Source organism: Pyxicephalus adspersus, chromosome 5 (assembly GCF_032062135.1).
Source record: "Pyxicephalus adspersus chromosome 5, UCB_Pads_2.0, whole genome shotgun sequence".
NCBI classification, from domain to species: Eukaryota; Metazoa; Chordata; class Amphibia; order Anura; family Pyxicephalidae; genus Pyxicephalus; species Pyxicephalus adspersus.
This window is the reverse complement of record NC_092862.1, coordinates 123,686,036-123,706,716: the sequence shown is the minus strand read 5'-3', so window position 1 is coordinate 123,706,716 and position 20,681 is coordinate 123,686,036. Positions and strand designations below refer to the sequence as shown.

Here is a 20,681-nt window from a genome sequence, read left to right as displayed (position 1 = left end):
TCAAGGTTGGTTTCACAAGTATGCTATTGAGCTGAACCTTTCTGTCTCATGTAGAGAAGAGAAGGATGGCTGACAGAACTCCCAAAGTTTAACTGCATGTTTTCTGGTCCCAATGGCATTTTAAAGACATAAAGAAAGTGTCCGGCATCCCAAATCAGAAATTTCAATGGATTCTGTTTAGATTTATGTGCCTGAGAACACCACATCCACAAAGCAATCGGTAGCAAGTTTAAAAGTGATAAACCTCCTCTGTATTCTATAAAAGATGTCTTTAGGTGCCAGCAATTGTTCACGTACAAAAGCCAGTAATATTAATAAAAATGTAACAAAAGCTTGCAGTCCCATCTCATCCCCTGGATTTCCATGTTAGAAGGTGAAGCTGCCTATAACATTTAGTGTCTAGAGTAGAAGGGGCAGGCTAGAGCTCATCCTAATAAGTTGTCTAAATTTACATCCTACTTTTATCCAACTTTTGGAATACCCAGATGCTCTAGCAGTAATTGAGTACCAGCACTTGAAGCTGACCGATTTAGCTTTCAGAAGAAACTTTTAGATCTCATTTGCCATCCCTTAACAATGAAGAAGCTGCTTTAATAAACATTTGGAAAACATTAACAAGTATATTTAGAAAGAACTGACTATTTCCAGCCTAACCATAGACATCAAATATTGGCTGAATGAAAGAAAGATGGCAGTTTCATGTTTGCAGATGCTTCTTAGACCTGCTGATACCCACGTAGCACCTATCCCATATTCTGTTGTTCTTCCTTGTTAAGTTAATGCTGGCTTCTTCTTCTTGCCTTCTTCTCTGCATCATTGAAGCCAAGCTGGGCTCAGAAGTTGATATAGCACCCTGCAGTGCTTTAATGATAGAATGCCCTGAGAACCATCAGATCGAGCTTGTACAATTGACTGCTTTCTAAAATCTATACACAGTTTTACAGGCATCGACTGGCCATTCTTTAGGCGACTGGCTCTTTTTTTAAACTCTATCTTCTTATTGACTACTGAGGTCACTATTCCACAAAGCTGAAACACAGAAATGAACTATCTTTGTGTGACCATTCAACCACAGTATCAAAATGCCTGCTTAATACTGCAGCTTTTCCATGGAAAAGTAATTTCTCGAAATGTTCTGTATTTACTCACTGCAAACTGCATTCAGAACAAATCTGTTACAGATTGCTTTAACAAGCTATAATTTAGCCAAGTCAGGCAACCAGTGTAGTAAAAAATGTTCTGCTCTATCATAAAGATTTAATGGCTCAGGAGCTGGGGCCAGGCCTTCTATTTCGATTCATTAGGAGCATATTTAAAATGTAAATGAGGCTTACACCAAATTTATCATGATGCTCTTTAGTAACACTTTTGTTGCTATAAGGCTTTGTGATTTATTATCGGATGTTCCTAACTCCCCCTTTTGTTGTTGAAAAAGAACACAATTCTTCCAGTACAAGTTATATACATTATAAAGATTGTAACAGATTTTCATTGCAGACCCTTACCTCCTGCTGTCAATTGAACTTACATATGAATTCCATTGATGTCCACTTTACTGTGTGCTAAGAGGGAGAACTCCTTTTTTCTATAACACAACATTTCTGGCAAAATTCATAATCTCTGGATACTATTATATGCCCCATACTTATGTTTTTTGCTGGTTAATCAGCAAAGGTAAGCTATCTTTCCTCTTAAAATCTTACTTCTTAGTTGAATGAAAGAACAGCAACCTTTGGCCTGATGAGGTCAACCCTCTTCTAACTGCTTGTACGAACATGGCTGACAAGCAATGTGCAAACAAATTGAGCCCTAGTTGGCTTAGTATGTTGCTCACCCTTCTTTCACCAAATTGACTACTGTTTATTCATACTGTATTCACATTGGTACAGCCTTTGGTATGCTTTTATTGTTGTCTTTGTTGTGTTTAATATTTTATGTAAAAGACCCTTTATTGTAATTTCTGTTGTTTCTATTGAGGATAAGCAGTTTTGCCTATTTATGTGCATTTATAGATTTATAGATATAGATAGTATATTATAGATCCTGTTTTCTTTCAGATGTCCCATGCAGCCACTAGTGCCTTCTGTCGATCCATTAAATTGCAGTGTGAACTCTACCCATCAAGAGAGGTGGCTATATGTTTGGATCCTTACTGTGGATTGGGCTTTGTCCTTTGGTGCCTCTGTAGGTATGTTTTTTGCATGCTCACAACAGTAATCTTTTCTGATTGCTAAGTTTAATTTATTTATTTTATATTCAAAAGCTGGTTGCTGAAACACCATTATTCTGCAACTTTCATAAAAAGTTTTGTATGGGAATGTAGTTTGTACATCAAGGTGCAGCACTGTATTTCCTCTAAACTTTTATTCTGCACTGATCTAAAAAACTAGTGGCTGACCAGGAACCGACCGATGATTTTTGGATCAACAGCGGTCAGTGTACCGACCTTAAAAGTGTTAGGTATTTTAACTATACAGACCTATTATGAGCACAGATTATCTTCAGAGAAGACTGTGTGTAAGAATAAACTGTCACCCTGGTCAATAGGTGTCTTTAATTTTCCAGCTTGGTTTCCCAATTTTCTTCCTAGACTGCCTATTTGTCCATTATTACAGTAGGCATTTATCGTGACCAAAAAGACAAATCAGAATGGTACTGTTGTTGCTTTCAGATAATTTTGTGTTGGAACGCGTGTTAACAGGCTTTGGTCATGTTTTGATAGCATCAATTTGACGATAGTTGTAGGTGCTCCTGAGATAGTTGTGGGTGCTCCGGAGCTGTCAGCTCCGCTCCCCTGATTGCTCTTGCAACCCTTTACTTGTATGTGTTCTTGGATAGAGTTTCTCTATCCAAGAACACAGGAGTTCTGTGTTAGAGCAACTTTATTCAGGAACACATACTACAGGGTGGCAATAGCAATCAGGAAAGTGGAGCAGCTCCGCTCCAATGATTGCTTTTGCAGTCCTGTACTATGTGTTTCTGGATAGAGTTTCTCTATCCAGAAACACAGTGTAAGTCTCGCTGGCTGCTCATGAATGAATGCAGAGTGGGAAAAATTCTCTGATTTTTCCCACGGCCGCGTTCATTCATAAACGCAAGCCGCCTGACTCTCTCTGAGAGGAAGAGTATCTTGGCTTCATTCATAAATACAGCCAAGGGAATCCTCCTCTCAGTGAGCGATTCCCGGGCACTATAGGTCAGTATAAGGGCTTGCCCTCATTCTGACCTGTAGTGCCCAGGGATCGCTTACTGACAGGATTCCCACGGCTGTATATAGGAATGCAGCCGGGATATTCCTCCTATGATGGTTTCTGGTGGTTTCGCAAAATTTTGCAAACCCATCGGAACTTAGAGGAAATTTACGCTAATCATTTTGGGTTTTGCATTCCCATAGACATAGAATTCAATACCTGTTCCAAGCCAACAAAAACTTGTTGATACAGAACAGCATGTCACCCAATATAACATCAGAATTCAAACAAAACTAATGCAGAAAAAAAAATGTAGGCTGCCTTTGTTTATCTCATATGCAAATTCTATTTGGAGGACTGTCATGCTGATCTAATGGATTTAACTGAGCCATTAACCTGGAGTAATAAGGATAGTTCCTTTTTTGCTTTTGATCAAAAAGTAGTTAAGGCAGACAGAGCCAAGCAATTTATATTTTTACAATCAGGTCAGTAGTGTCAGCCCTTTGTCTAGCCCCATATTTAAGTACTTGATGTATTGATTTTAAAACCTCCATCTTTAGCTTTTATATTTTTTGACTCCATCCAGTGTAAGCAAATATGAAACACACCATAGATTAGTGACATAAAATAGTAAATTAAATTTAATAGCTATGTTTGGGTCATAGCAGTTTGCATAGTCAGCAATGTTCATGTAATAAAATACTGCAGCCTGACTCAGAGCGCATGCTAATATGTCTCATGTCTTTACAGCGTGTATTCAGGACACCAGTCTATTCTGATTCCTCCCTCAGAGCTGGAGATCAATCCTGCCTTGTGGCTTCTTGCTGTGAGTCAGTACAAAGTCAGAGACACATTCTGTTCTTACTCTGTAATGGAACTCTGTACCAAGGGACTTGGCTTACAGACTGAATCCTTAAAGGTAACACAAGAATTTCATCCCTACTAATGTTATTTATTTGGAATGCACATTCAGGGCTATGTGATATAATATTCTTCTCTTTGATATCTCTGCAAACATGTTATATCAGTGCTTCAAAGCAAATTCCTAATAGGTCAGGCTATCCAAAACTAATTTTTCATTGTAGTGTAAATGCATTGTGCTATATCGAGCTCAACACCCTTTTTGAAAATCTGACTCTGATTACCTGGAGTACGAACTGGAATCTGGCTTTTCCTCCCACCCTGGGCTTGAGCATAATCTGTAGGATAGTTTAGACCAGTGGTCCCCAACCTTTTGGACATCACAGACCACTAAATTACGGACTCTAGACCGTGCATGCGCGGGGAGCCGTATGTCACTCAAAGGGGAACAAACTTCCCCCTGAATGATGTCAAAATGCCAGAACCCGCCCACTCTCCCATTGCAGGTTTGAGCCTGCGATAGGAGAGTGGGCAGGTTGTGTCTGGAGACACAACCCACCCTGGGCCTGCGATGCATACCAGAGATATGGCCCATGGCTCTGGCCAGTGCACCCCCTCAAGCGGGGTCCCTCTCCTGACCCCGCTGTGGGATGCACCAGCCTGAGCCGCAGACCACAGGTTGGGGACCGCTGGTTTAGTCTGTATCGTGCACATACCACTGGAGAAGTTGTAGTGAACACTGTAGGTAACTTTCCAAAACCCATCCTCTAAGAAGTTGTAGAAATTTTGGGGCTTACAGGGGATAATTTTAGTACAGTTTTACTGATTTTAGGCATAAAGTAAAGGTAGAGCTACTGAATATGGGTTCTGTTGGTAATAGGTAAAAATTCAACAACATTTTTACCAAAATCAGGACTTTTTTGGACTAGGTATAAAGGAAACAACAAAGGTATACCACTATTAAAATGTTTTACATTCTATTATTTACAAAAGTTAAAACAAAATGAAGTAAGTCAATATTTGTAAAACACATGGTCAATTTTGAATACTTCCAGTTATATACACATATTATTTAGGACACATTCTCTCCAGGTTTCTGATTAATCATATTTAATATCTTCACATGTTGACATTATAATAAATTCAGTTAATTAAAGAGCCTGGTGTTTCCGACGCGTTTCACAGCACAAGAACGCTACTTTATTAATAATGGGAGCAGCTGCTCAAATATCGTACTCAAAAGCATTTAATCAAAGCAACCCAAATATATTAAACAAAAATGTCCATACTGAAGTCTCTCATATCACCTTCCAATCACGATAACTGCACAACCACTGTTTTCCTTTATACCTATAAGTCCCAAAAAAATCCCTGATTTTGGTGAAAATGTTCTAGTATTTATACTTTGTATTATTTGACCTAGGACTGGACTGGACCCTATACACATACTAACATAATAGCATGATGTCTTAAAAATACAACTTTAAGTATGTATTATGACATGGTGGCAATTATTGCCCAAAATAAAAATGTGTGTTGTAGTTCAAACTTTTTAGATAACAACAATCACTGAATTTGGGGGAAATGTGATATTTCACATCAATATTGCCGTATATTGTTTGTAGGTTCTTTGATAGGACCAATATGTGCTGCAATCCAGCATAACCATTAGTAAATCCCACTTAAGAGTAAAATTAATTATCTTACGGTTGAGGCCAGTTGGTAGCACTGGGCCATGTGTGGCCTGAAGAAAATATTTTGAGAAGGAAATTCAAACCACCCAAAGCCTGCCTTCTGGAAATGTGAATATAACACATTAATAACAACATTTCATAAGTAATACTTGATGTAATTTTAAGAGACGTAGAGCTCCTTCAACTTATGTATTTCTACACTACATTCAAGCCAGCTCACATTATTGGCAGACCCAGTGCTCGGATTAAACACCAATCTGTTCTCTAGTTCCTAAAACATGTCATGTTTATGAAGTGTTTTCCCCCTTTTGTTCTGTTTTTGGTTATAATGTAACTCATATTATTCACACTTTTATGATATATTGGAAAACGTGGAAATAGTTGCCAATATTTTTACATTTCCTCTTTAATGGTCTTGTATAAATTCTCCAAAATTACATGACCCCTCGTTCACCTTGCTAAATGCGTGGGACGTTTTACTATTGATGTTTAAAATCTGTAAAACTAATTCTGTATTTGTCGGTAATTTGTACATTACATCGCAGAATCCTGACCGTGTTTAGGATTAGTCACAATTTTTCTTTTCTTCTGTTTTTTGTATTAGATCTGCCTGTAATGTGTTTTGTGAGAAATAATACCTTTTGGCATTGATCTTGTAGGCTAGAGGCTTGGACCTGTCCAGAGTACGGACCTGTGTGGTTGTGGCTGAGGAGCGTCCTCGAATTTCTCTAACCCAGTCTTTTTCAAAGCTATTTAAAGACTTGGGTCTCCATCCAAGGGCCGTTAGCACATCATTTGGCTGCAGGGTTAACCTAGCCATATGTTTACAGGTACAGTATAATCCCCACTCTTCCTTTATCATCCTGCAGATATATTATGCTAACATTCTGCAGTTGTCTTTGCCAATATCTTCATACATATTTACAGCACCAAACTGTATTCATGTCTAGTAAGGTTGTAAAAGGGTTTTGTAGCAGATGGTTTTTGTAGAACTCATAGTCTTCAGATCTCATATGATTCCCATTTAAAGGTAATGTATGTATTGTTAGTTTGTACATGTTTTCCTTTCTTTTTCTATTATGGACAGGAATAAAAATAACAAAATGATATAGTACTGATACATTTGCTAAGTAATTATGATATACCACACATGGGCATATTTGGTATTATATGCAGCGAGCAGGAGGTGCATCCAGCAGCTTTTTATATGTCTTCCAGGCTCTTTTGTTAGAACAAAATGGTCACTGTTTACCTTTGGGTTGCCCATCTCATATAATGGTTGGAATTCTTTAACACAAACATAGGAGAATTATTCTTTTAAAATAAACTTGAATATACAGACTGTGAATGGCTTAAATCCCAACTTGAGCTGTTTTTTTTGTTTTGGTTAGACTTGGGAAGGCTTAAAACCTGTCTGGATTTTATTTTGTCTGCAGTTTCCAATGGGAGATTTGCCCCCTACATCCCATTTTGTCTGTCACCAAACTGAACACATTAGCTTGGAATAGCATAGAAAAATACCTGAAAGTATCTAATGATTGTCTTTAACATAAATGGGGTTTTAACAAATTTGTTCGATTACTGGAGCATACACAAAATACAGCAACTCATAATTTTAGAACAGCTTTTCTCAGGCTTTGTCATCTGATCTCCAGGATGAGTATATCCATAAATAACAAGCCTGTGCAGGCTTTCTATTCATTTGTTTTGTACTGTGTAAAACTATAGTAGTATATATCAACAATGTCCTTGTACTTATACTAAAACTTTATTAAAGAAATAAGTAGGCTGACATTACTAACCATACTTTGCTAGCTTTTTGGCTGTCATGTTAATCCAGTGGTTTCAGTGCTTTCTGAGCCAATGATTACAAACAGAATAAGCAGGCGTGACTTCACTTGGGCTTTGCTACATGATCCTTCTGGGTCTGTGCCTCAGAAAGCATTGACAGCAGAAGCAGCCAGGTATTTTCAGTAGGAGGTCAGCAACAGTATGCTTTATATTTTCATCAGTATAGGTTTCCTTAACAGAATAGATAGAAATTGGATTCTGTATTTCTGTTAGGACATGTAACAGGATTTGATGAAAAAAGAATTAAAATTCATCTTTGTAATATTTCTATATAAATTTAAGATCATAATAATTTATATCAGAGACACAAGTGCTCTGCTAAACATATATGTAACTTTTTTATTTTCGTAGCTCTTCATTTTAATGTGTCTGGTGATGTTTCACCCCAAGCTTTCTTGTTGCAGTATGTTGTCATTCTAAGCATCTTCTTTCAAAGTTCAGATGGATGTCTATATAGAAAGTTTCTTTAGCTGCACAGATACATTTACCCTTTATTTTCATAAGCTATCTGCACACTTTATTATTGTATTCATTAGGATTTGCAGATAGATGTAAAAATCCTATTTATGTAGTAGTGTAGTAATTACAAAATCAGTGGAAAATAAAAGTGCAAGTACCTTAATATGACTAATCAGCCTTTTGTATTCCACTATACAACAGCAGTGGAAGAGGGAAGTTTAAAAAGTTTTGCTGTATTCACATTTATGACAAGGTACGTGCTTTTAGAAAGGAGAAAGTGGACTAAACCTCAACCTTATCAGTTGTCTGCTGCCCTTTCTTTGTCCGTGTGCTGATTTGAATGGCCAAGCTGTATTGCCTAAATGCAGTAAAGAAAAAGCAGGTCACCAATATAGCTTGGTCTTTCTGCAGGACTTCTAAAGTTCATAAATGCATGAGTAGTGATCTAAAATATTTGCCCGGTATAACAGTTCCAATACATGTATATACCTGTCTAATTAGCTTTTTTTCTTGGAGTGCAATTTTAATTATAAAAAATATTGCTTGTTGTATACCATGAGTGCATGAGAAATCACTAAATAGATGAAAGATTTAGGGTCCTCCTATCTGCTAGAAATTGATCATCCAACATATATTAGGTTAGAATCACATGGTGCATGTATGATGTACCAAAGATAACCTAGGAAGGCTGTGATTGAACTTAACTGAGACCTCTTTGGAAACTGTGACTCAATTTAACATTTAGGAAAATGTCAGACTATTCTTTTAATTTTATTATTATTATTTTTAATAACTAGTATTTATATAGCGCCAACATATTACACAGGACTTTTCAAGGTCCATAGCCTTGTCCCATTATATGTCATTAACACAGTCTAAGGTCAATTTGGGTGGAACCCAATTAACATACCTGCACGCTTTTTGTGGAGTGTGGGAGGAAACTAGAGTACCTGGGGGTAAACCCACGCAAACACAAAAAGAACATGCAAACTCCATGCAAATAGTGGCCTGGCCAAGATTCGTACCTGGGACCCAGCGCTTGCAAAGGCCAGAGTGCTATTCTCTATGCAATTGTTTTACCAATGTAAAATATTTAACAAAGTAAAATATTAGCTGAAGCTGCGAAGCTCGAACAAGCCGGTTGAATACTTTTCATGCCATGGTGGTGAGTGTTGTAGCTTGGCTTTCAGTGGACACCTTAGTTGCTAGTATATAACTATACAGGTCCTTCAACTTCATATGTCATGTTCTTATTGATAAAACTTCTACTGTATGCTAAAAGCTTGCTGCCAATAACACCATTGGATCTATTTGTACACAATAAACGTTTTTTATTTTTTCAAAACTAGTAAAAGTATGATCGACTATGCAGATTTCTTGAAAAAAAATGGGTAAGCTTTCAATTGTGAAAAAATACCTACAAGTCCTACAAGTTATGTGGTTTGGTGAAGGAAGGGGGGTATTATCCTTGTAAATATTAACAGCAATTAACAACTTGATTGATAACAATTCTTTTACAAAATAGGAAAATCACTGCAAACAGTTCAGTATAATTCCCTTTTATCCGATAAAAGAAAAATAAAATTATCATGGCATTTTCATTGTTAGTCAATGTCACCTGTGATAAAGAAAAATATTTGTGGTCCCAACAATGCTAATAATTCTTTCCTCATTCTCACTAAGAATGTCTCTGGGCTTCCTTAACCTCTATGGCAGTGTCAATCTCAAATACACAGAGGGACGAAATTAAAAACATAGACCAAGTCAGGGGCCAAACTTGAAATTTATTGAATTAATTGAGGAAGTTTACTACTTCATCCAAAAAAAACCCTCTACACACACTTCAGGGTTGAAAAGACTAATTTCCATTCATTTATGCCGGCTGTGTGTTGTTCATCCTTCCACATCACAAGGTTGTCTGACACTAAATATTACACTATGCAGTCTCTAATGGATTGAAACAAACACAATGCCCCTGGTAGTTAGGCACCATGTGATCATTGCCTAGGCTTTGTGTCACATGATAAGTGTACATGGAATAATGTCTATGTATTGCATGTATTGAAAATGATGATGTGAGGTGGTAACACGGGCGGGCCAGATGTAGTTAATATCGGAATATGTAGAATAATCGGAATTCTTTGGGGGGCCAAGAAAAAAGGAGCTTGAGGGCCAAATTTGGCACTTTGACACCCCTGTTTGTGGTCATGGGATACAAATGACCACAAACAACCTTGGACATTTTTATGAGCCTGTAATCCTCAAATAGGCCAACATAACGGTTCACAGTGTGAGGACTTGTGATGTGTTCTGAACAGTGTATGTTGGATACCAAAAGTCTTCTGAGGGTCTGATCCTTCACAGAGAAGAAGCACAGGGTCCCTTGTATATTGCCAGCTTACATTTGCCCATATTATCAATGCCAGCTACATGTTGCTTCACTATGTTTGTATTTTAGATGTGTTTTTAAACATCAAATGCTGCTTAGGCATCAAATGTTCATAAGTGTCTCTACTAAACATGTACACATTATTTCATTTTTTGGTTGTTTAAAACTTTTACAGAATAATTCTTTTTTGTTACCTTAACTGTTCTGGTTTTATTTCTTCATTTAATACAGTTTCTATATTTGACATTTGTTTTTGTTTTGTTTTTCTTTACTCCCCGCTTCTGGCGTTTTCCTTACGTCACCCGTTTCCTTATGACTTGTGTATGTTTCCTCCTCCTTCTCATTTTCTCCACCTGTTCCCTACTGTACCTTCACTCATCCCTTTGCAATCCCTGCTGCTATAGCCACACAGGCTGGGGAAACTGGCTGAGCAGGTAGGGGATTTTCACGTTCCCTAAACACCCGCTTATAGGCTTCCTAGTGAAGAGAAGACTAAACATGGAGCTGCTCACTTATACATTTAGTAAAGCACTGGTGCCATAAATCAAGTACACAGCTTAGGTAAAGGCCATGCAAAACCGTTAGGGAAAATGCTGGTGGACTAAGCCTACTGATTTCTTATTTCTTGGGAGCTCTAATAGTCACTTCTCTGTGCTGTGTGTTCCTGCTTGGCCTCTTCACAAAGTCTCACTCTATGTGGTTTTAATTTTTATCATTTATGAAGCATTTTATTTATGAAGAAACAGTGAGATCCCTTGTAGTAGCAAGTGGGCAGATCTACAAACACTACTGGAGTCCCCAGGATTTGCAGGAATGCAGTGGGTATGGCACTTCTGGATTAAAATATCAGTTTTGTCTGGCTTAACTCTTTAAATCATTAAGGTACATTTTCCAATAAACATTGTTGGCCATAATAAATGTATTGTATTTTGTGCAGGTTTACATTTTTGCTGATTTATTGCTACTTTTGTGCTGAATATTTTTTTGGTAGGCTTTGTTTTGCTCCATGTCTGGTCTTCTCTCACTGTGCTGCAATATATGTAGCTGTGGTATTACTGGCTATAACTTGCATAGCCAAAGATACAATAGAGGCTCCTCTACACATTTCCATTCCCATAAAAGTGCAAGCCTATACACTGATCTCCACTTGTGTTTGTGACTTTTACATAGGTCTTGTTTTGCACTTTTCTAGTATCTGCTTAACAAAGCACATATTTCTAACAATACATAGAATTTTTTGTTTCTTGAAATCTTTGCAGATCAGAAATCAATAATCAGCTTAGTTCTCATACGTCTGTATTTAATAAAAGCTCCAAAAGCAGGTAATCCTGATAACACACATTTTTTGAAGTGTGGGGGGGGGGGGGGGGGGTATTAGCTCCCCTGGTGTCCAAACTACTCAGCCACTCCTACTCTCAGATTTCTACAACATAAAAGCTAACCGACCTCTGGAGCTTATTGGCCTTTTTGAGTGAAATCAGTGGGCCTTATTTAATAAAGCTCTCCAAGGCTGGAGAGTATACACTTTCATCAGTGAACCGGGCTGATCCAGAAAACCTGGAATGAATTTCCTAAAATGTATCTACTGTTAGCAAATGTTTTAAATCCTGGACCAGTTCCATCCCCGGTTTGCTAGATCCCCCAGGATTACTGATGAAAGTGTATCCTATGCAGCCTTGAATAACTTTAATAAATCAGGCCCAAAGGGTCTGCACGGGGAAACTTTGAGTTTAAGAAAATTTGATTGCTAGAGTTTATATACACTTTAATTATAATTACTGTAAGTAACAGAATGTGACTTCATAGAAATCCCCTAAACTGCAGTTCTGAAGAGGAGGAATTACCTCTTACTATTTTTTGTCTAATCATAAGGTTAGTATACATCGTGGCCAAACTGTGCTGCTGCTTCATTAAAGTTTAAAGATTGGCAGAATTACCTAAATTATAACACAGGAAACAATTAAAAAAAGTTCCAATACTTGTATTTGTAACTGTTTAATATGGCCGCTTGCCCGGAGTTCACCTGTAAAAACTGCCGACCCACCAGTGGTGACTGTGTAGTTCTCATTTTAGCTTCCGATTCTGAGATCTGAGCTATTGCAACCCTAGATCAGAACCTATTTTGAGTTTGGATATCACAAGCATGGGCAACAAGCCTTACACTCAGGATCACCCAACAACAGAGTGTTGTATTGGCAGCTGAAGCCTGAAACAACTTCAGTTTACCCCAGCTGAATTGGCTTGATGGACGTTAATAACTGTCGAAGTCCTCCAGTTGGATCGGCTGAGCCACTTTTCGAATCTGGTCAGATTTCTTGTACAGTATATTTCCAGTTTTAAAATTTCGCTATTCATATCTTCTGTGCTCTAACAATTACTGTGTTTTAGTTGTATGCAGTTCAGAAGCCTTTGGGGTAATCATGAATATAACTAATAGCTGCAATGTTGCCATTTGAGGTCTCACAAATTTGTATGTTTAAATATAATTTTCAAGCCAGCTCATAAAGAATAAAAGCAAACAAACCTAAAATTGAGTGTTTGCAGGTATGCTTCTTCATACCACAGGTTGCACAATCTAAACCTTGGATTTTGCCAAGTAGCAGTTATGTGTCTGTCACCCCTCTATAGTTTCAGCTGCAAACAGAACTGAGGAGTCACAACCATTTTGATGTGGTTTGGTTTCTAGTAGATTAATGTCGCTTTATATAGAGTATAAAGACAAGAATAAAAATCTGTGTCTTCTTGTACTGGGTATTCTTGTCCTGTAGTTAGGGCCAACTTATCCTTGTTCTGGTGGGTTTTTATTGCATTTTTGTTACTTCCTGAATGTCTGTAGGTTTATGTAAGGTCATATATCTTAAATCAGTTCTTTTGCTGTGCATAGAGACAAGAAAAAGCAGCTTTACCCCATAGCACAAAAATGCAAACAATTAAAATGCATTATTCTGTGACTAAAACTAATTAAACAGTATTGTCTTGGAAATATTCTTGGAAACCTTTCTGTGTCAATGCACAGGGGGTTTATTATGTTTAGGTAAATGTGTCACAGGTTACCTTTGTCAGCATAAAGTCTCCTATCATCCCTGTTAACAATATTGGTTTAGTATCACTGACTTCATTTGGCTTCACTGAATAGCATACTCACATGTGAAAAACTTGTTCTACAGAGAAAACTGTCCATTGCTAAAAGTATCTGCAAGTAACACTAGTGACTGAATGTCAGAATTGTAGCTGTTCCAGATAAAAGAAGTGAGTTTGGGTAACACGAGTAATGCAGTACAGAGACATTGCATGACAACTCTTTTGAGGCTTCTCATGTTTGTAGCAAAAAGTATATGTAGGCGCTGGATGTGGTGTGACCTAGCACAGGTACATATTTGCTGACTTTACAGTAACCTTGAAGTGCCCCTATGGCCATCAGTGATGGTATGCAATGTGTTTTAAGTTCACATACTATATTAGCACCAAAGATTTACATGCTTAAGTCCATGCTAAAGTTTTAGATGTTAGACCCCTTGGGATGTTTTTGGCTGCCTGTATTCTCTACGAAACTTTTTATCCCCCTATTTGCCATCAATTCCTATTATGTTTTGGGTTTAGTTGGTTAAATAAGTTGTGTATAAACAGCCTTCCAGCCTCAGAAAATGAGGCTAAAATTTTAAAAGATATCTGCCATCAGATCTATTTAGCCAAAAAACTCAGTGTATCAGCATTCCATGGCAAAAATTGATTGACAGAAAAAAAAAACACATGGACTGAAAACAGGTATTTAAACTATATGAAATGATTATTGTAAGTATAACCAAATGCAAGCAACCTTCTCTACCACATTTTCTTCAGTAAAACAAAAATTTGAGGTTTGTATGGATATTACTTCTACACTTTTTTTACTTTAACATTCACATTTCTTGTGTTACCAGTGGACTACAGATATGTCATGGATATTTGAAGTGTGTTTTAGGTTTTTCTTGCTAGGAGGAGTGGTTCTTCAAACACTTACTCAAAAAAATATATAAGTTATTATATGATGCAGTTTGTTGAAAATACTTTTTCATTTTTTACACATTTTGATCTCCAGTGCTTTTGCTGTATGGGTTGATCTGGTTGAAAATGTACACTAGTGATGTATGTACTCATCGCTCCTTATGGCACATTGTCTGGCCATTATGTTTACAGAACAAAGGTGCATTGTACAAAAAAAAAAGTAAAGTGGCCTTGGAGACTTACTCCTTCTACTATAGGACCACCTTTACTCCTGCTCAAGGATTATTCTTCCTCTTTTGGTTACATTTCCCATAATGTAACTGAAATAAAAATTCAAAAGAGAGTTGGACTGCCTTGAAATTACTGAGGCTGGTGCGTAGACCTAGAAAAACAATCTTGCCACTGGAGTTCTGGAGAGACACAAAGCAGCAGCTACTAAATGATTTAATATATTCCTATAGGGTTGAATGACTTTGCATTAAAAGTGTAGGTAATATTTATTATTCAGGAGGATGAGCTCTAGAATGTGGGGTCTCTTGGTTTTCTGCACTTCTTTTCCTTTGTGTTCAGCTCTGTTCAGAACACATACCCAGCTTGTATAGACTCCTAGTTAAAATTACAATTAAAAGCACAGAAAAATCAAGCATCTTAAATGCTTACTTGCAGTGGCTTTTTCCTTTCTGTAAATATTTTGTATATTCACTTTCAGTGTGCCTTTGAATAAATGTGAATGCTTTAGACGGATATTCTTTAGCACTGTCACAATTCCCCCTCCCTCCTGCCACTCCATAGTTGTTGCTGTTTAAAAAGTGATTTATGCTGACGATGGTTTTAAAAGAAATGAATTCATATTGGTTGCTGTTGAGAATGTTATGTATTATATTTCTCTTAAGTTATAGTTAATGTTAGAGACGTTATAGAAAAAAATATATATGGTCATTCCTATTGATTTTGATGTGTAAACACTTATCTTTGCTGTCCATGTACAGACATTTATTTTACTGTTTATTTTTCTTGTTTCTATTGAGACAATGATGTAAGATATGTCCTATATTCCTATAAATATAATACCTCCCTTCCCATATTAGTATTATGATTAACGGTTATATCACCTAATGTATTAACTCTGAAATACAAATTGTATTGCAGGGAACATCTGGACCAGATCCCACAACTGTGTACGTGGACATGAGAGCATTGCGACATGATCGGTATGTAAGACACTTTACATTCCTGTGTTCATACACCTGTGTATCAGAAGAAGTTTTTAATGATTCTGTTATGGAACAGTTAGCAAGGATTATTGGTGTGCTTTCCATACTGAGATATGCTGAGTAGATTTTTCAGCGGATGGCAATGATGGAGACCTGCAAGATCAGTAAGCAGCAAATGCCACTGTAGGGTTTATTAGGTGCACACCCTCATTATCTGTGGTATAAGAAATGGCTGGACAAAACTTCACTTTCATATTCTTTCAAACCTTCACTACATATCTGTCTGCATGACACATTATCTGGCTGCACACCTGTGTTGGTCCCTCTAACAAATATCCTGACCTTCACAAATGATCTAGCAGATCACTCTGCTGGTACATAGTAAAGTAGTGCAAAAGTCTGCCCCACAAGCACAACCATCCTGGGTCTAATTTTATCAATCCCTGGAATAAGAAAATAAAGTGAACAGTATTACATTTGTCCTCCTCAGGAAGAGAAATTAATTCCCATACCCCATTTTCTTTTTCTTTTTTTATATATCCAATATAAATTTACAAAGATCAGTCTCTACATCCACAACTTTAATTGTGCCTACATAGAATAAAGCCTTTCTGCAAAGTGGTTTACCTTTGCCAAGCAATGCTGGAACAAAACTGTTACTGATCTTAGAATGCAGGTAGCAGAGAGAGAGGAAGTTACACATCACAGACCAGAAAGTGCACTGCTACAGTTCCGCTGCAGCCCTCTTTTCAACCTTTTGAACCTTTTCACAGGTGTTTAACCTGTAGTGCCATACATTTCTGAAGAGTCCTTTGTATGCAGTCTGCAGGCTCCTGCACAAAAGTAGGCAGCAGTTGGGTGTGTGTAATAGGTGTTTGGTCAAACACATGTTTAAATGATGCTATTCACACTGCTGTCATCATTCTTCTGTATTGCCAAATAGGAAACTGATGTGGTGCCATCCAGTGCTGCAGGCATAGAACTAAAGAAAGGCAGTGAGGTCACAGAGTTGGACAGTTTGATGTATCTTCTCCATTATAGGAAAAAACTTTTCCCAAGAAGTATTAATGAAAAATGTACAGTAGAACCGGTTATCCGGAACTCAGATAACCGGAAAACTCAGATAACCGGCACCCGACAGCTCCGCTAGGGGTACAGGAACAATCAAGAAAGCGGAGCTGTTGGGTGCCGGTTATCTGAGTTCTCTGGTGTGGCATGTGTTCTTCATCCTCTGGTAGAGCTGTGGGAGAAATCAAGAAAGCAGAGCTGTCAGCATAGCACAGCTCTTTGCTTAGCTGATTGATCCTTTCCGTGATTGGCTGAGGAAAACAAAACCTTGACGATGGCTCAAGCATCATCAGGGTTTCTCAGCCATTCAACACAAGTAGTGAATAGGGAAAAGTCTCCCCATTCAAGTCTAGTGCTGAATGGCTGAAAAAAGAAAACCTCAATTATCCAGAAACTACAGTTATCCAGAATCGTCCATGCCCCGTGGGTGCCGGATAACTGAGGTTTTACTGTCCTAGTAATTTAGAATAAGTGAACATAATGATTCACTTCTGTGTTTCGTTTTTGTGCCTAAAGTTTGACTGTAAAGTAAATTGAGTGAACTTTCTGATGTTTGCAGTTCCTGTTTACAGAGCAATAGGAGATCGCAGAATGCTTTCATGCTGCGTCCGAAATTGCTCTTTACTGTAGATAGCTCTAGTTGTAAAGTAGCATTAATTGGATCGATATGCGCCAAGATTCTTGGCCCACATACCACTCTAACAAATCATCAGTGACAAACTGGGTCTAGCAAGGCAGACAGAGCTGCAGACATCAGACTTTCAAAGTTGTAATAGTTTAGTCTTAGTTTATGCGGGATCTTTACAACTTACTGACCCCTAGTGACATATTTCCGGCTTTTGATAATGTCGGGCTCTTGGTTGCTTCGGTTAATAAATTGCATAAAGATATTCCCCCCAGAAAAATAATAGGCTTTGTACTTTGTATGAAATAGAAACATGATCAGCTGTTTTGCCATTTTTTCTTATGCATAATTAAGAGAAAAATTTCATGGGAGGCTTTAATTATAGAATGCAAAATGCTAAAAGTGTCGCTATTTAGAGCACATGCACGCTGCCTGTAATTGCTTCAGAGACCCATTTCACGCTGCCTGCTCTAAATTCTGTGCTGTGTGTCTGCCCAAGTGCCTCATTAATACTTTGTACTCTAGAAAATATACTTCCTCTTCCTGGTTTTATTTTAGCACTAATGATTAGCAGCCTTCTGCAGGGATACTTCCCCTTTCTGGAATATTTCCGTCCTGGGACCTTCCAGTTTTCTAGTTTGAGCAGTCAGAGTATGTTGAATGAAATATTTTGGTGTATCCTGTTAGAAATAATAATCTGGCTCAGGCAGATACTGTTCCCATATAGAAGCCATCTGTCTGGGGGTGACAACATTGCTTGGGATTTCAGTGCAGCATTTATCAGCTCACTAGGGGTAGTTAGGAACTCACTAGATTTATTCAGTTCAACAGGAATTTTCAATATTTGTGACATTTTATAAACCCTGGGATATCAAAGCCTGGGATCTAAAATCTCAGTCTAGAACAAACGTTCTAAACCCTATGTTCTCCTTTACAGTGATGACTCAAACACAACCATTATAGACAACTTCTTTAGTCATGTAGCTGGCTCTGCTAAGTGGTATTTACCCCAGAACTCTTCAGGCTTTATCAAATCAGTTGTCATTCCTTTGGAGCAGGGGTCCTCAAACTTTTTAAACAGGGGGCCGGTTCACGGTCACTGAGACTGTCGGGGGGCCGTACTATAGTTTGAAAAAAAAACAGGAGAAGATTCTTATGCACACTGCACAAAACGTATTTATTGTATAAAAAACACGAAAGAACAATACTATATGCACAGCACACTTGCCGATCATTAAAAAGTGGCGTTTACTTTGGCTTTAAAATTGCTTGAGATTATTCCTTTGCATGGAAAATGCACAGATAAATTTGAATTTTTACTGTGTGTATTGAAAATAAAAAATGTATCTTGCATTTTCCATGCAAATGAATAATCTCAAGCAATTCATTACTTTGCTTCTTTTTATACACCCTACCCTACACCCAATACTACCCCACACTTTTTATTAATTAAAAAAGGGCTGCTAAAAAAACTTTGTCAGTGTCTGCTACCTGTCACTCATTGCTGCCTTCATACAATCGCTGGATCACACTGCAGCACATGTGTACATGATCAATGTGCATAGTATGTTTATACTATTTACAAATGTACATTGATAATGTACACATGTGCTGCAGTGAGAACCAGCCTGATGTATGAAGGCAGCAATGAGTCTCTGCTCATACCTTCTCTGCCTGATGGCTTCAGCCCGACAGCTCCAGCGTTACCCCGGCAACAGTGGTGTCACGTGACCGGGTTCCCTGGAGTGCAGATGGCAGGCAGCCAGAACTCAGGCAGGAGAAGCAGCCTCAGCAGCCGGCGGGCCGTATGGACAACTTCAGGGGGCCGTATTCGTCCCGCGGGCCGTAGTTTGAGGACCCCTGCTTTGGAGGAATCCTGGGGTTTTTACAGAACACTGGATGAGAGTGGCTGGTCTATAAGTACAATGAAAGTAAACACCAACAAACAGATGTAGAAAGGAGTGCCAAACTTCTTTGTGAAAGAGTCCACAGTTTTTTGTCTAACAACAAGCCAATGAGTTTCAGGGGTCGAAAGAATGCTTCCTTCATCAGGACTCAAATTTAAAATATGGACTCTAAATACTTTCTGCATAATATGCCAAGCTTTGGAGGCACATCATTGTAGCAGCAAACCCCAAGAATTGTGTTGGTAAAAATACTGGTAAAATCCATTGTGCATACAAACACTAACAATAAACCTCTCCTAAACCTCTCCCACTAAATGCACGCACCCCTGGACTGTGGGGAGCCGTGTGTCACTCAAAGAGGAACAAACTTCCTCCAGAGTGACGTCATGATCCCAGAACCCACCCACTGCCTTGAGCCTGCGATGCATACAGGAGACATGGGCCGCTACTTTGGCCGGTGCGCCCCCCCAAGCAGGGTCCTTCTGCTGAATAGTGGGCCAGGGATTGGGGACCTCTGCTCTATACTTAACCATGGTTCCATGGAACCCTAGGTTTCCACCAGAGGTTGCTAGGGTTTCCTTGAACAATGAGAAATTTGTGCTTTTCAGGTCTGTTAACCTGACACCAATGGTCTTTTTGGCTTTCTGTAAGTGTGATATCTGACCACTGGCCAGCAATGTAAGGGGCATCCATCCTCCTGACCACCACACTAATATACGTTGAGCTGTGGCTATAGTAATTATAGCAGGGATTCCTTGAACACTTAAAAGTAGTTTTAATGGGCTCCCCCACATTAAAAAGGTTGAGAAACACTGCTCTATGGTGTTCCCAGCAGTACAAGTACTGAAGTATGGAGCACCCCCGTCAATGTCTTGAGCAGGAGGAATTGTATTGTAGCCAAGGCCAAGCAGCCTTTGGTAACAACATAGGATACAACCTACAGTATTGTCACCCTAGTATCATCCAGTATTGTCTCTGAATAGTGTTACTGGCAGGAGCTCTAGGTTTAAATAGAGGAAAAATTCTGAATAAATAATTTAAAAAATGCCACAACATCTAAGGGATGCTAAGCTGCAAAATGTATTACATTTTTGTTATTGGTGTCTGATATACTTTCAAGTTATAGACCTACAAAGTGTAGAAAGCTCCAAGGGGAAACAATCTGTATTTGTGCATGTACTATATATATATCTGTCATCCTTGGAAAAGAACCAGACTTAGGCTTAGTCTACACGGATATTTTCCCCAGCGTTTAACTTGAGGCTTTAAAAGCCCATGTTTGAAATTCTCATGCCTTCCAATGGGCCACTCTACACCAGGACGTTTCCTTGAGGCACGTTTATGAACATTATCTATAACGTTGCAACGCTTGCAACGTTTAAAAATTAAAAAAGCGGGGTTAGCATTGGAAAACTAGAGTAAACGCTTCCATTGATTT

At 38.3% G+C, this 20,681-nt stretch overlaps 1 protein-coding gene across 10 annotated transcripts in view; it reads left to right on the top strand.

Moving 5' to 3' along the window:
- Window positions 1-20,681, top strand: part of DIP2C (disco interacting protein 2 homolog C) — a 274,574-nt gene that overhangs the window by 240,145 nt on the left and 13,748 nt on the right. For 6 of the 10 annotated variants that reach the window (XM_072412615.1, XM_072412618.1, XM_072412620.1 and 3 more), the window contains 5 exons: window positions 2,058-2,188; window positions 3,942-4,110; window positions 6,406-6,576; window positions 10,850-10,879; window positions 15,579-15,640. In XM_072412615.1, coding sequence (XP_072268716.1) covers window positions 2,058-2,188; window positions 3,942-4,110; window positions 6,406-6,576; window positions 10,850-10,879; window positions 15,579-15,640 — 563 coding nt within the window. The remainder of the gene's footprint in view (window positions 1-2,057; window positions 2,189-3,941; window positions 4,111-6,405; window positions 6,577-10,849; window positions 10,880-15,578; window positions 15,641-20,681) is intronic. The other 4 variants (XM_072412617.1, XM_072412619.1, XM_072412624.1 and 1 more) reach the window with 1 other exon arrangement.